The sequence below is a fragment of the Geotrypetes seraphini genome, chromosome 16, assembly GCF_902459505.1.
Source record: "Geotrypetes seraphini chromosome 16, aGeoSer1.1, whole genome shotgun sequence".
NCBI lineage: Eukaryota > Metazoa > Chordata > Amphibia > Gymnophiona > Dermophiidae > Geotrypetes > Geotrypetes seraphini.
Genome location: NC_047099.1, coordinates 18,862,128 through 18,875,857, shown reverse-complemented (window position 1 = coordinate 18,875,857; position 13,730 = coordinate 18,862,128). Strand labels below are relative to the sequence as shown.

The following is a 13,730-nucleotide window of genomic DNA, read 5'->3' as shown; positions in this document are numbered from 1 at the left end:
ATGTGTTTAATTATATTGTTTTATTGTTTGTACACTTGATGTAAGATTGAAAATGAATAAAGAATTAAAAAAAAAAAAAAAGTAGCTCGCAAGCCCAATAAGTGTGGGCACCCCTGAGCTAGAGCGTTGAAGCTGCGTGTTTCTGCTGTAAAGGTCATCTCTGACGCAACCAGAAGTTGCATCAGAGATGACCTTTACGGCAGCCATATGCAACTACAACGCTCCGGCTGCTGTAAGAAGGCAGTTTAGACATCGCCGGCCACAGGGCAGTGAGGTTTGTCGGACCGGGCCTATTGTCCGGGGGGGGGGGGAGGGGAAGAACACCATGAAGGTAGCGGGCAGGGAGGGAGAAAGGGAAGAAAGGTTGGGTGGAGAGGAAAACAGGGTAAAATAGACGGGGGAGAAGGACGCTGAAAGCAAATGGGGAAGACAGAAGGGGGAGAAGGATGCTGAAAGCACATGGGGACGACAGAGTGGGAAGAAGATGCTGAATGGAAATGGGGAACAGAGAGTGGGGATTAGATGCTGAAGGGAAATGAGGAACAGAAAGTGGGGAGAAGATGCATGAAAATGGGGAAGAGAGAGTGGGGAGAAGACGCTGAAGGGAAATGAGGAAGAGAGAATTGGGAGAAGATGCTGGCAGGAAAGAAGACAGATGCCAGACTATGGGGGGAGCGGAGGGGAGAAGATGGGTGCCAGACCAATTTGGAAGGGGGGAGAAAGGGAGAGGCACAGTAACAGAGCAAATGGAAGATGCAGAGAGAAGAGAGACAGTGGATAAAAGGAAGAGAGGAACAAGAAGATGAGGAAAGCAGAAACCAGGGAAGACAAAGGTAGAACAAAAATTTTCTATTTATTTATTGCTTTAGGAGACATGTGTCACTGTTTCTGTGGTGTTGCATTGTATGCAGAGTCCAGCTTCTTGCTGGTTCAATTTAACCTTTGTCTATGTATTTCTATTTTATTCCCCCTTTTTCAAAATTGTGGAGCATTTTTTAGCGCCAGCCATGATGGTAGCAGCTCTGATGCTCAGAATTCTATAAGCGTCAGAGCTGCTACTACCGTGGCTAAAATCCACACTACAGTTTTGTAAAAGGGGGAGGGGTTAGTTTGTGATGACATATTTCATACTTGGCGAAGGTGTTTTCTGTGTTCTGTGTGTTCGAAAGACATAGTTTTCTGTTAGGATTGATGGTGTAGGATTGATCTGTACTAGTCTGGCTTGTTTAGTTTTACAATGGATGTATTGATGTTGTACTGCTCACTGCAGTATGTAAGATGCTGCCTTTTCTTAGGTACTCATGTGTGACATGTGGCTTGTTACTAAAAATCATGTTTTTCGTACAGATGGGGGGAGTTGCCAAAAAATGATGGGCCCCGAATGTCACATATGCTAGGTACGCCACTGGCGATCTCCATTGATCACTACCCTCTGTTACCTTCCATTCAACCAGTTCTTGACCCAGCCCATCACTTTGGGGCCCATCCTGAGGGCACTCAGTTTATTTATTAGACGTCTGTGTGGAACACTGTCAAAGGCTTTGCTAAAATTTAAATATACAACATCTAGCGCACATCCTCTATCCAATTCTCTGGTCACCCAGTCAAAGAAATTGATCAGATTTGTCTGACAAGACCTACCTCTAGTGAATCCATGTTGCCTCTGGTCCTGTAATCCACAGGATTCCAGAAACTTGACCATTCTCTGTTTTAAAAGTGTTTCCATTAATTTGCTTACCACAGAAGTCAGACTTACCCTACTTCTTCCTTACTTCCACTTTTGTGGAGAGGGACCACATCCGCCCTTCTCCAGTCCTCCGGTACCACTCCCAACTCTAGAGACTCATTGAAAAAGTCAGTCAGCAGAGCTACCAGAACTTCCCTAAGTTCCTTCAGCATCCTAGGATGTACACCATCTGGCCCCATCGCTTTGTTTACCTTTATTTTAGCTAGCTCCTCACGAATACATCCCTCTGAAAATCGATCAGGATCTATTACATCTCCATCCCTATTCATGTTTGTCTTCTGTGATGAGAATAATTTGGCAGTAAAAAAAAACATAGACAAAATATGTAATTTAAGGGTTGAGACAGCTTTGTTTGGTGACTATTTAGCTGAGCAGAAAAAAAAAACAAAAATAGAAGAGCTGAGAAGACTAATGCACACAGGAAGGGCTGCATATGTTTAGAGCTTTACAATAAATTCAAAGATTTAAGAGAGCTGTCTCTTACCAGTGAATTGCAATGTCATCACCTACTTATGTGCCTGAATCTTGCTTCTTGATGGAAAATCCCCCCCACAAGTATAAGTGACTGTATTTACTTTTCTCCTTAGCAGCTCTCTTAGAAAAGTACATTAATATTTTCTTTTAATTGTATTATTCAGAACCTTTCTAGTAATATTAATTGGAATTTTGTTATCAATTTTGTTTATAGAAATTACAGACTATTATAGAAATACATAAGCAAGATGCTATGAAAGAGCTAGGTAAGAAAACTATTAAAATATTATTGCAGATTGAATGGATTGCCTTTGATTTTAGTAACATTCTAGACTGAACAGATTATCTGGTTATATTTGTCAAATTTCATCAAATCTTTGTGCATTTGTATTATATGCTCAGCAGTACAGTTTTGAAATAGAGTATTGGTAGCTGCTCTAGTAATGTGGTATCCTTTTTGGCAACTTGGGACTGTTTTTGAAGTAGGTGCAAATCTATGAAGAGAAAATGAGAACAAAGCTTGAAAAAGCAATGTGTGTAACTTACTAGTAGCATAAATCACAGGCAGAGTTCATCTATGTCTGAAGGAATTACTAAAACCAGTAGTAGTTTAGAGAGAGAGAGACAGGAACTTTTTACAAGCAGACAATAAACAGATAAGCAGCCACACACAGGTGAAAAGAAGGCAACATATCCACAATTTGTAACCCTTTGTCCAGGGCTGTGGAGTCGGAGTCAGAGGAAATTTCGGGTACCTGGAGTCGGAATCAGAAATACAAAAAACTGAGGAGTCTGAGTCGGAACATTTATCTACCGACTCCATTTTTGAACTTGGCATATCAATCACGAGCAATTCTTTCAGCTATAGCACCCACTATATACACAGCACAAATGTTGCGAGCAGCTTCTGCGGCCTTAGAACCTTGATTAAAAGCAAAAAGAAGGTGGTGTCGAAAATGCTCATTTCTCTCAACTTGACATTCCATTTTAACGATCTGAAAATTAACCAGTGCTGTGGAGTCGGAGTCGAGGAGTCGGAGGAAATTTTGGGTACCTGGAGTCGGAGTCGGAGTCTGAAGTACAAAAAACTGAGGAGTCGGAGTCGGAACATTTATCTAGCAGAAGGGCCACACAGTTACTTATTTGTTTGAGGACCAACTTGCAGCTGAAGCTCCATAGCAAGCGAGCATCAGACACTCCTTTCACTTCTTCAAATAAATGTAGACCACACCAAGGGTTAACATTCCAATAAGTTATGTTGCCAGAACAAATCCTATACCTTAGACTTCAGTGGTATAATCCAAATTTGTAGGCCCTTGTATAAAAATCTTCTATGTTGGATGGATTTTGATTAGATGGTTGGGAATCACCAAAAGATAAAATTGATGCCATCTCACAGCCCTAAATCTCCTCTGGAGGTAGGGCTATTCTCAACTAGCCCTCCTCCTGCAGAGATCCAAGCATTGAGTCTGGGTTCTCTCTACCTTGCTTCCAGAAACTGCTGGAACCTAAAAGCAGAGTCTCTAACCTTTTCCTGGAGCCAGAAACAGCCAGATGCACTAAACAGGATCAGTAAGACTGCTTTAGTCTGCTGTGATCTGATTTTTGGCTGACTCGAAAGAGCTATTGATGCACTCAAAATTTTGCACAGAGGTTTGTCATAATCCCTGTCTCTCCATGCTCGATTGATCGCTGTGAGAGCAACTCTCACACATGTGCAGAACCGGCAGGGGAAGCCCGAACATCTAAGAGATAGGGGAAACCCCGAAGCAGCCTCCTGCCACTCAGGTGTTCAGGACAAGAAACTTTTTTTTTTTTTTTAATGGGCACAGATGCTGTATATGTGTCACACAGGCACAATATCTGCCCCATTAAAAAAGAAAAAAAAAGCACCTCCTCCTCCAATGTCTCCCCAGTGAACTGGCACCATGGTCCGACCTCCCCATGCACCAGTGAAAATTGGCAGGATGGATGCCCACTCCCTCTGCCTTGCTGACCCTCCTTCCCCGGTTCCAGCGAAGATTGGTAGGAGGGATTCCCACTCTCCCCTGCCTTATTGACCCAGTGTGAGAAAAAACTGGCAGGAGGGATGCCTACTTCCTCCTGCATCAGGCACCACCTCTCCGAACCATCCCCTGCCCTACCCCTACCAAAAAGACAAGAATGATGCCCATTCCCTCCTGCCATCAGATGCTCCCCCAAACTCCCCCCAGTACCTTGGGTGAAGAGAGCAGGAGGGAGGCTCAGTCCCTCTAGCTCTGAGGCTCACTGATCCAAAATGGGGGGCCTTCCCCTCCTCGGTGTTTCATGTGATACATGGAGAGGGGCCTAAGGCCCTGATTGACTCAGACACCGAAGGCCCTGCCCCTTGGGAGAGGCCTTAAGCATCTGAGCCAATCAGGACCTTAGTCCCCTCCTCTTGAATCACATGATGCATTGAGGAGGGGAATCCCTGCTAGAGAGACCGAGCCTCCCTCCTGCTTTCTTCACATAATGGTACTGGGGGGAGTGGAGGGAGATTTTGGGGAGCATCCGGTGGCAGAAGGGAGTAGACCTCCCTCCTACCTTTTGGGGAGGGAAGAGGGTATGGTAGTGGTTGGTGCAGAGGGTGGCGTCTGGTGCGGGGGACCTCCATTGACAGGAGGGAGTGGACATCCCTTCTACCAATTTTTTTCTCATGTGGGAATTCAGCAAAGTATGATGGAGTGGGCATCCCTCTTGCTAATTTTCCACTAGTGTGGGTTGTCAGTCTCTGGTGCCGGTGGGGGGATGTTTTTTTTTTAATGGGGCAGATATTGTGCAGTGTGAAACTGGAAAAATTCTACTTTAGAAATATACCGTATATACTCAAATATAAACCGGGTGGATCAGAGTTGTTCAAAATGTCTTATAAAATTTGGCTGTAAAGCCATATAAACCGGGAGATTTTCCCACTGGCATATATTTAATAGCCCAGGTTAGTTCTTCTGCTGTAATGGGCAAAGATAGTTCAATCATTTAATATTCTGTATAGTAACCCTCTATCTATACCCTTCAATCCCCTTCTCCTTCAGGAAATCATCCAATCCCTTTTTGAAACCCAATATCGTACTCTGTCCTATCACCTCTTCTGGAAGCACATTCCAGGTGTCTACCATCCTCTGAGTGAAGAAGAACTTCCTAGCATTTGTTCCTGAATCTGTCTCCTTTCAATTTTTCTGAATGCCCTCTTGTTTTTGTTGTCCCCGGTAGTCTGAAAAATCTGTCCCTCTCCACCTTCTCTATGCCTTTCATGATCTTATAAGTCTCTATCATATCCCCTCTAAGTCTCCGCTTTTCTAGGGAAAAGAGCCCCAGCTTCTCTAGCCTTTCAGCATATGAAAAGTTTTCCATGCCTTTTATCATCCTTGTTGCTCTTCTCGGGACCCTCTTGAGTATCGCCATATCCTTCTTAAGGTACAGTGACCAGTATTGGACGCAGTACTCCAGATGCGGGCGCACTATCGCCCGATACAGTGCAGGATAACTTCCTTCGTTCTGGTCATGATAACCTTTTTTTGATAATGCCCAATATTCTGTTCGCCTTCTTTGAGGCTGCTGCGCATTGTGCCGCCGGCTTCATTGTTATATCCACCAATACCCCTAAGTCCTTTTCTAGATTGCTTTCCCCCAGATTCCCCCTAGATTGCTTTCCCTCTCATCGTATAGCTATACATCGGGTTCCCTTTCCCTATGTGCAAGACTTTACATTTCTCTACATTGAAGCTCATCTGCCATTTTTTTGCCCACTCACTCACTCAGGTCTCTTTGTAATTCTTTACATTCCTCAGCAGTTCTAACCCTACTGGAGAGTTTTGTGTCGTCCGCGAATTTTATAACTTCGCACTCTATACCTGTTTCCAGGTCATTAATGAATATATTGAACAGCAGCGGTCCCAGTACTGACCCCTGTGGGACACCACTCGTGACCCCTTTCCAGTCAGAGTAGTGTCCCTTTACTCCTACCATCTGTTTCCTGTTCGCCAGACAATTTTTGATCCATCTGTGCACGTCCCCTTCCACCCCGTTACTCCACATTTAATGTTTAATAAAGCTGCCACCAGCTTTTGCCACTTAAGGTCCCTTTTACAAAGCCATGGTAGCAATTCCTGTGTGACAAAAGCAATGAAACCCATTCAGGTTTTTATGGGCTTTGTCACATTTGCCATGCTAGAAATCACTACCATGACTTTGTAAAAGGAACCTTTAATTATCTGTGTTTGTCATTTATGAGTATGTTGAGAATGTGAGATGAGGAGATATGGTCGTCTGAATGCCAATGTTTAGATAGTGGCTAAATATCATTGCTATTTGGTTAACCATTTGATATTCTTTTGGTAGCACTTTTTCTTCCTTTTAGTTACCGTATCTGTTCAGCAGTCAGAAATATTCTTAAAAAAGAAATTGATCTGATCAGTCAAATATATCTTCTTTCTAACTGAACATCTACTCTCTTTTTGTATTTCTAGGATTATTAGAACGTGATTATCCAGAGTTGGCAACATCTGTGAACACCAGACAGGCAATCTGGACTGTGCAAAAAAATGCCCTAGAAACACTGAAAATTTTAACATCAGGGGGATTTATCGATCATAGAGAAGGAGCCAAGCTGGAAAAGGTACCTGAAAGCCATTGTAAACAATATTCTGTTTTCATTTTGGTCAAAATATTAATGCCAGATTAAAGGCTTAAAGGAAGACAAGGCACAAATCTTACAAATAGTTTGTAGGGAAGCTTTGTCTAGGATTGCCAGATTTTGTCCTCAAAAAAAGGATGTTTGGCTTTGCCACATTCCACCCACTACCCTTTTCTGCCCCCCACCCCGGTTCAACACAATCCCTGTCTCTTCAGGACCATGTCTGGAGGACATCTGTGCATGCACAGATGTCCTCCAGACACTGCCCCAAGCTTAATGGTTTTCAAAACCTGGAGAAAGTGCTAGGTTTTGAAAACCCATCTGGATGCCTGGACACAGTCCTCTAAAAAAAAAGGACATATCTTATTAAATCCATACATCTGATAACCCTAGCTTTGTCACATCTTAAATAAATTATTTTCACCCTATTACTGTATTGGGATGTTTGGTTCTCTGCTGATCTTAGGCCACTGTTCCTCTTGGCTGTTACTACTATTCTATTGTTTAAATCCTGCTAAGGACCACCTGATTACTCTTCCTGCCTTCTCTAAGTTTGTTAAGACCTCCATATTTTATTCAATTGTTTTTAAGTTCGTTAAAAACCTCCATATTTTATTCAACTGCTTTTGCTCTGATAAGGATCGCCAGATTCCTCCCAACTGATAAGCCCCGCCCAATTACTAAGTCTCATCAGATTATATTCAACTGTTTCAATTTTGCCCAATTATCCGGCTCTGCCCTACTACCAAGCCTTCTGTTTACATTCGCTTCTTACTCCTCCAAAGGCTCTCCCAAACCCCACCATGAAACCACACCCATGGATCCTCCTTCTTCTTCTCTGCTCATCCTCCAACATCTCCTTCTGCCTGAAACCTCCCCCTCCTAACTTACTGAACCCCACTATTGTCAGTCCCACCTGCCCTGGTGCCATAATCCCCACGCTTTTGCGCACCAGAAGTCACCCCTCCAAGAAAATTCCCCGAGGAATCAATCACGCCTCCTTAAAGCCCATTTCCCCGGCCAACTCTCCCAACCACGCCTCTGACTCCCTCACCCCAGTACCGTCTCTCTACTGCAATGCCAGATCTGCATGTAACAAAACCCAAATCCTGAAGGACCTTCTTGAAGATCTTAACCCTGGATTCCTATTCATCACAGAGTCATGGATCACAAAAGACGACATATTCTCTCAAAACGAACTTTGTTCTCACGGTTACCAAGGCCTCTTCTCCCCCAGAATTAATCGAAAAGGAGGTGGCCTGGCACTCCTTCACAAATCATTCTTCGACGTCCAATTGCTAGAAAAGGGCAGCCACGCCTCCCTAGAATACATGCTAGCCTCTGTCAATGATGAACTCCATCCTCACCCACTGGGCATCCTTCTACTATATCGTCCTCCCTCCCCCTGGAATAAATCCTCCGATCTCGTCCTTGAGACCATCACTAACGCATTCCTCAAATTTCAAAGACTGCTAATCATTGGAGATATTAACCTTCACATAAACGACACCACCAACAAGGATGTTATCGATCTCAATAATTTCCTCAACTCTCTAGGCTTCCCCCCCCCCCCGACTCTCTTCCCAACCCATGAAAAGGGGCATACGTTAGACCTTATCACCTTCCTCGACCTCACCGATTACAAAACCTCGGTTGACGACACTCGCTGGGAACCTGTCCCTTGGTCCGACCATTTCCTAGGAGCTTTCTGCCTCCCCATCTTCATGTCATACCTCGAACCACCACCACGCACCCCCAATCCCATTACCTTCCGAAAAAAAATTACGAGCGACCTGTTCTGGAACAAATTCCTCAACCTATTTTCCATCACTCCCAATCCTCCAAGCCCTGAATCCAATTGGCTCAACTGGATCACCCTCTCTGAAACCACCTACCGCTCCCTTGCTCCACTATCAACTAAAACCGTCTCCTACTCCCGCAAGGCTCCCTGGTACCTTCCATACCACAGACATCTGAAACAGAAATGTCGAATACTGGAAAGAAAATGGAAAAAATCTAAATCCCCCACCGACAGACAGTCCTGGAGGGAAAATATCAAGTTCTATAATACTGAATTAAAAAAATCAAGGAAGAACTACTACGGCAACAAAATCTCCAGATCCAACAACCAAAGTAATACACTGTTCAACATTTGGCGTTCCATATCCTCCAAACATGATTCCGCCACACCCCTCTCCTCTCCATCTGCTGATGAACTAGCAAAATTCTTCAATGAGAAAGTCACCACCTTACGATGCTCCTTCCCTCCAACACCCTCTTACAACTCCCTTGTACTCGCCGCCTCCAACCCAAATCTAACCGATGCCAACCATATCCCAGCCGATAGATCCTGGACCACCTTCGATCTCGTCTCTGATTCCCAGGTCTCCAAACTCTGCCTCAAGTTAAAATCCTGCAACTGCACCTTGGATCCTTTCCCCTCCTACTTATACGAAAATATTCCCACACAAGCCATCTCATCCCTCACCAAACTTATAAATTCTGCTTTACTCTCAGGCCTATTCTCTGCAGAAATGGGAGTCATTGCCTTATCCCCTCTTCTGAAAAAAGCTGATCTAAACCCCTCCACACCGTCCAGCTATCGCCCAATAGCTAACATTCCTCTCCTGACCAAGATGCTGGAGTCCATCATAGCCACCCAACTCTCATCCTATCTTGAGAGATTCTCCATTCTACTACCCTACCAACATGGCTTCAGACCTAACTTTAGCACTGAATCCCTTTTGGCCTCTTTAATTTCAAAAGTCCAACATCTTCACTCTTGCAACAAGTTCGCTGTCCTTCTTCAATTTGATCCTTCCGCAGCCTTCGACATTGTCCATCATGACATACTAATCCTTCAACTTTCTGAAATTGGCATAAACTCCACAGTCTTAGATTGGTTCGCAAAATTCCTACGTTCTCGCTCCTACTTCGTTAACATGAACGGTATCTCATCCTCCCCTTGGAAACCGATTTGCGGAGTTCCTCAAGGTTCACCCCTATCCCCGATTCTTTTCAACGTTTATATGTCCTCTCTGAAACTCCTCAAACTTTCCCCCTTTGAGACACTCTACACCTACGCCGACGACATCCTTGTCCTCCTCGAGACCGACTCCAACCTCACCAACCTTTCCGACAACATCTCTTCTTGTATAACGAACCTCCAATCCTGGGCTCTCACCGTTCAAATGAAACTCAATGAGACCAAAACAAAACTCCTATGGCTAGGCCCAAAATTAGATCAGCTGCCCACCCTCATCCCACTATCCTCAGGCTCCAAACTGCCGCTTGAGTACTCAAGCAAAGTTCTGGGAATCATCATGGACTCTACACTGTCCTTCAACGATCACCTCAACTCCTTAGTAAAAAAATGCTTTTTCAACCTTCACATGCTAAGAAAAGTCAGATCCTGCTTCAACCAACAACACTTCGCTATCCTCGTTCAATCCATTATTCTTTCTAGATTGGATTACTGCAACTCCATCTACCTAAGCCTAACAAAGAAAAGTCTTCTCAGACTCCAGCGAATTCAGAATACCGCGGCTAAATTAATTTTCGCAAAAAGCAAATTTGACCACGTCTCCCCGCTTCTATCTAAGCTTCACTGGCTCCCAGTTTTCCTCAGGGTCCACTACAAATGCGCCTGCCTAACCTTCAAGTCTCTACACGGCATCCTTCCTCCCCTGTTTCCACTATCCTGGCTCTCCGCAAATCCCAACTCCACCAGATCCTCTCAGAAATTCATACTATCATTCCCCTCCTTAAAAGGCATTTCCCATACAGGTAAACTTGGAGCATCCCTCCTCTTCAAGATCACCGTTCTGTGGAATAGCTTATCCGCCCCTCTCCGGAGTACGACCTCCCTCCAACGCTTCAGAAAACATCTGAAAACTTGGCTTTTCTCTAAAATGTAACCTCTCCCTCCCTCTCCTCTACACTTAATCCCTTCTCTCTCCCCTTATTACCAAGATCTTCTTCTTCCCATTGTAACTCCTTTCTTTTGTAATTCCTGTAAACCGTGTCGAGCTCTACTTCTGTGGAGATGATGCGGTATACAAACTTAAGGTTTAGTTTAGTTTAGTTTAGTTTAGTTTACTATTTCTGTAGCACTACCAGACATACACAGCACTGTACAGAGTCACGAAGAAGACAGTCCCTGCTCAAAGGAGCTTACAATCTAAATAGACAAGACAGACAAACAGGATGCCATGGATACAGTTAGGGGGAATGGTTAATCTGCTGGCTAGGGTGGTAGGCAGTGGTTAGTAGGGTTATGGATTGAAGGCTATATCAAAAAGATGAGTTTTCAAAGCTAGATGCACAAAACACGGTCGTTAAGATCGTGTGATTCGCTGTTGGCCGATTTTTGGGCCAACTCTGGAACAGTGATTCCATGTTTCCAAGTTTTATTAAAATTTGTTATCCTAAGTGGTTTTACAATAATAAAATTATAAAATGGGGGATATACAAACATGTCTTTAACAAGACAATGTAGATATTTACATGGACATTATGGACTAACAGCGATTACAAGAGGTTAGAGGAAAGAAATACAATTTTAAATTGGATAGGAAGACTTAGAAGGTTAACACAAGTAGGATTTGCACAGAGGCTCTCTGTAATTACGTCCAATCAGTTGCTGCAAGAGCAACTTTGACACATTTGCAGAGCTGGTTTGGGGAAGCCTGAAAAGCTGAGTGCTACATGTGTTATTCAAACACAATATCTGCTCCTTTAAAAAAGAAAAGAAAAAAGTCCCCCCTGCTGACTCCCCCCGACAAACAAACTCGATATAAAAAAATTGACAGAAGGAATGCCCACTCCCTCCTGCCACCATGAATCAACCCCCCCTGCATTGACCCTCCCCCATGCCATTCTCCCCCCAATCGACTCCTCCCCTTCCCAAAAAATAAATTTGGCAGGAGAGATGCCCACTCCTTCCTGCCACCAGATGCTCCCGTCCCCCCAAATCACCCCTACATCCCCCAAACTGCCCTGTACCTCAAAAATAGATGACAGCAGGAGGGATGCCCAGTCTTTCCTGCTTGCAGGCCTATCTCTCCAAAATGGGTGGGCCTTCCCATTCCCGGTGAATCCTAAGATGCACAGGGAGGGGCCTAAGGCTCTGATTGGCTCAGATGCCTAGGGCCCCTCCCAAGCTCACCAAACATGGCCTTAGGCTCCTCCCTCTGTATTCTGGGATTCCTAGGAGGGGTCTTAGGCATCTGAGCCAATCAGGACCTTAGGCCCCTTCCTGTACATACCAGGAGGCTCACCATTTTGGAGCGGTGGCAATCCTAGAAAGAGAAATTGGGCATCCCTCCTGTCATCTATTTATGAGGTATGGGAGAGGTTTGGAGGGATGTGCAGGGTGGTTGGGGGGGACTGGGGGCATCTGGTAGCAGGAGGGAGTGGGCATTCTTCTGGATTTTTGAGTGTTTTTTAAAAAATTTTAGGAAAGGGAGCAGGGAAGGGGAGGAGTCGTCAGGGGGGTCAGTGCGAGGGAGGTTGGTTCGTGGTGGCGGGTGGGAGTGGGCATCTCTCCTGCCAATTTTTAGGGAGGGGTAGGTCAGTGCAGGGGGTCAGTGTGAGAGAGGTTTGCGTCAGCAGGAGGAAGTGGGCATCCTCCTGTTGATTTTTTTGATATTGGGGTTGTTCTTTGTGGGTCCCCAAATAGAAGCAAGTGCTCAACCCAGTAGTGTTGAGCTGAGCTTGAGGGAGTCTGGAAGAGTTTTAGGATTATCTTCCACTAATGTTACCATTCCACCTCCATAGAGCAGGGCCTGCCAGCCCAAGACTGAGCAGACTACATATCCCAGACTGCACTGGGCTTTACAGCTCAGTGTTAAGCTACTTAACAAGGTAACCCTGCTGATTCAGGGGGCGGAGTTCAGCAGGGAGGTGTTTATCTTCCACAGAGGAGAATCATTGGAGAGAAGTCCCCATGAGAAAGAAAAATCTTGCATGAAGGAAGGAGTCCTGGGGAGAGAGAAAAACTTCCCCTTTCTTAGCTGTAGGCTGAGGGAGCCTTAGAAAGATTTGGGACATGTGCAAGAACCTCCAGGAAAACTGGTCTCTGTTGAAACAGGGTAAGCCAAGCCCATAATGAGAATAATTATGGATGTGACTTAAGGCTATGAAAACTAAGCAATTGTTTGTGCATTTCCTGAGTCTGTGAAGAAACCGACTTCAGGTCTCTAGAAAAATAAAAGCATTCTGGCTATTGCACCTTTGTACTGTTTTGAGTGCATGTAGGCAGTGCTCCGGGTGAATCTGGTCTGGACTCTTCCACAAACTGGTTGAAAGAGAGAAAACCAAGAGTAGGTTTAAATGGTCAATATTCTCAATGGAGAAGGTAAATAGTGGGTTTCAGTCCAAATACCCTTCTCCTGGTATTTTAAATAGATATATGCGGCTGCTCAAGAATTATGAGAAATACTTTTGTTTAGCAAACATTTCTTTTTTTTATTTATTTATAGTTTTACAAATTAACATATCAATCGATACTTATGAAATATAACAATCCAATAAGAAAAACAAATATTAATTATAAAATAATGCCACATAGAAACTATGATTAAAGTCCACAATCTGAGAGGAGAAGGAATCAATCACTTCCAAGGGTAGTTGGTTCCAAGAAATAAACTAAATTAATACAAATAACAGAGTGCAGTTGGAGTTAATTAACTGCACTGGGCTGGTCTGCTGGGCTGATTCCATGGAGGTATCTGGAATTCTTGTGGTTACTTTACCTTCAAGAAAAAACTGCAGTTGATCTTTAGCAAACATTTCATAACCACTTATATTATTTAAAGGGGAAGGAGTCTCAAACCCCGTGGGTTGTAAATTTCA

The 13,730-nt window shown here is 44.2% G+C and overlaps 1 protein-coding gene across 12 annotated transcripts in view; it reads left to right on the top strand.

Annotated features, from left to right (window-relative positions):
- LOC117350768 (sodium/hydrogen exchanger 10-like) overlaps nucleotides 1-13,730 on the top strand; it is a 753,575-nt gene that overhangs the window by 506,370 nt on the left and 233,475 nt on the right. For all 12 annotated transcript variants that reach the window (XM_033925346.1, XM_033925349.1, XM_033925353.1 and 9 more), the window contains 2 exons: nucleotides 2,436-2,487; nucleotides 6,709-6,857. In XM_033925346.1, the coding sequence (XP_033781237.1) occupies nucleotides 2,436-2,487; nucleotides 6,709-6,857 (201 nt within the window). The remainder of the gene's footprint in view (nucleotides 1-2,435; nucleotides 2,488-6,708; nucleotides 6,858-13,730) is intronic.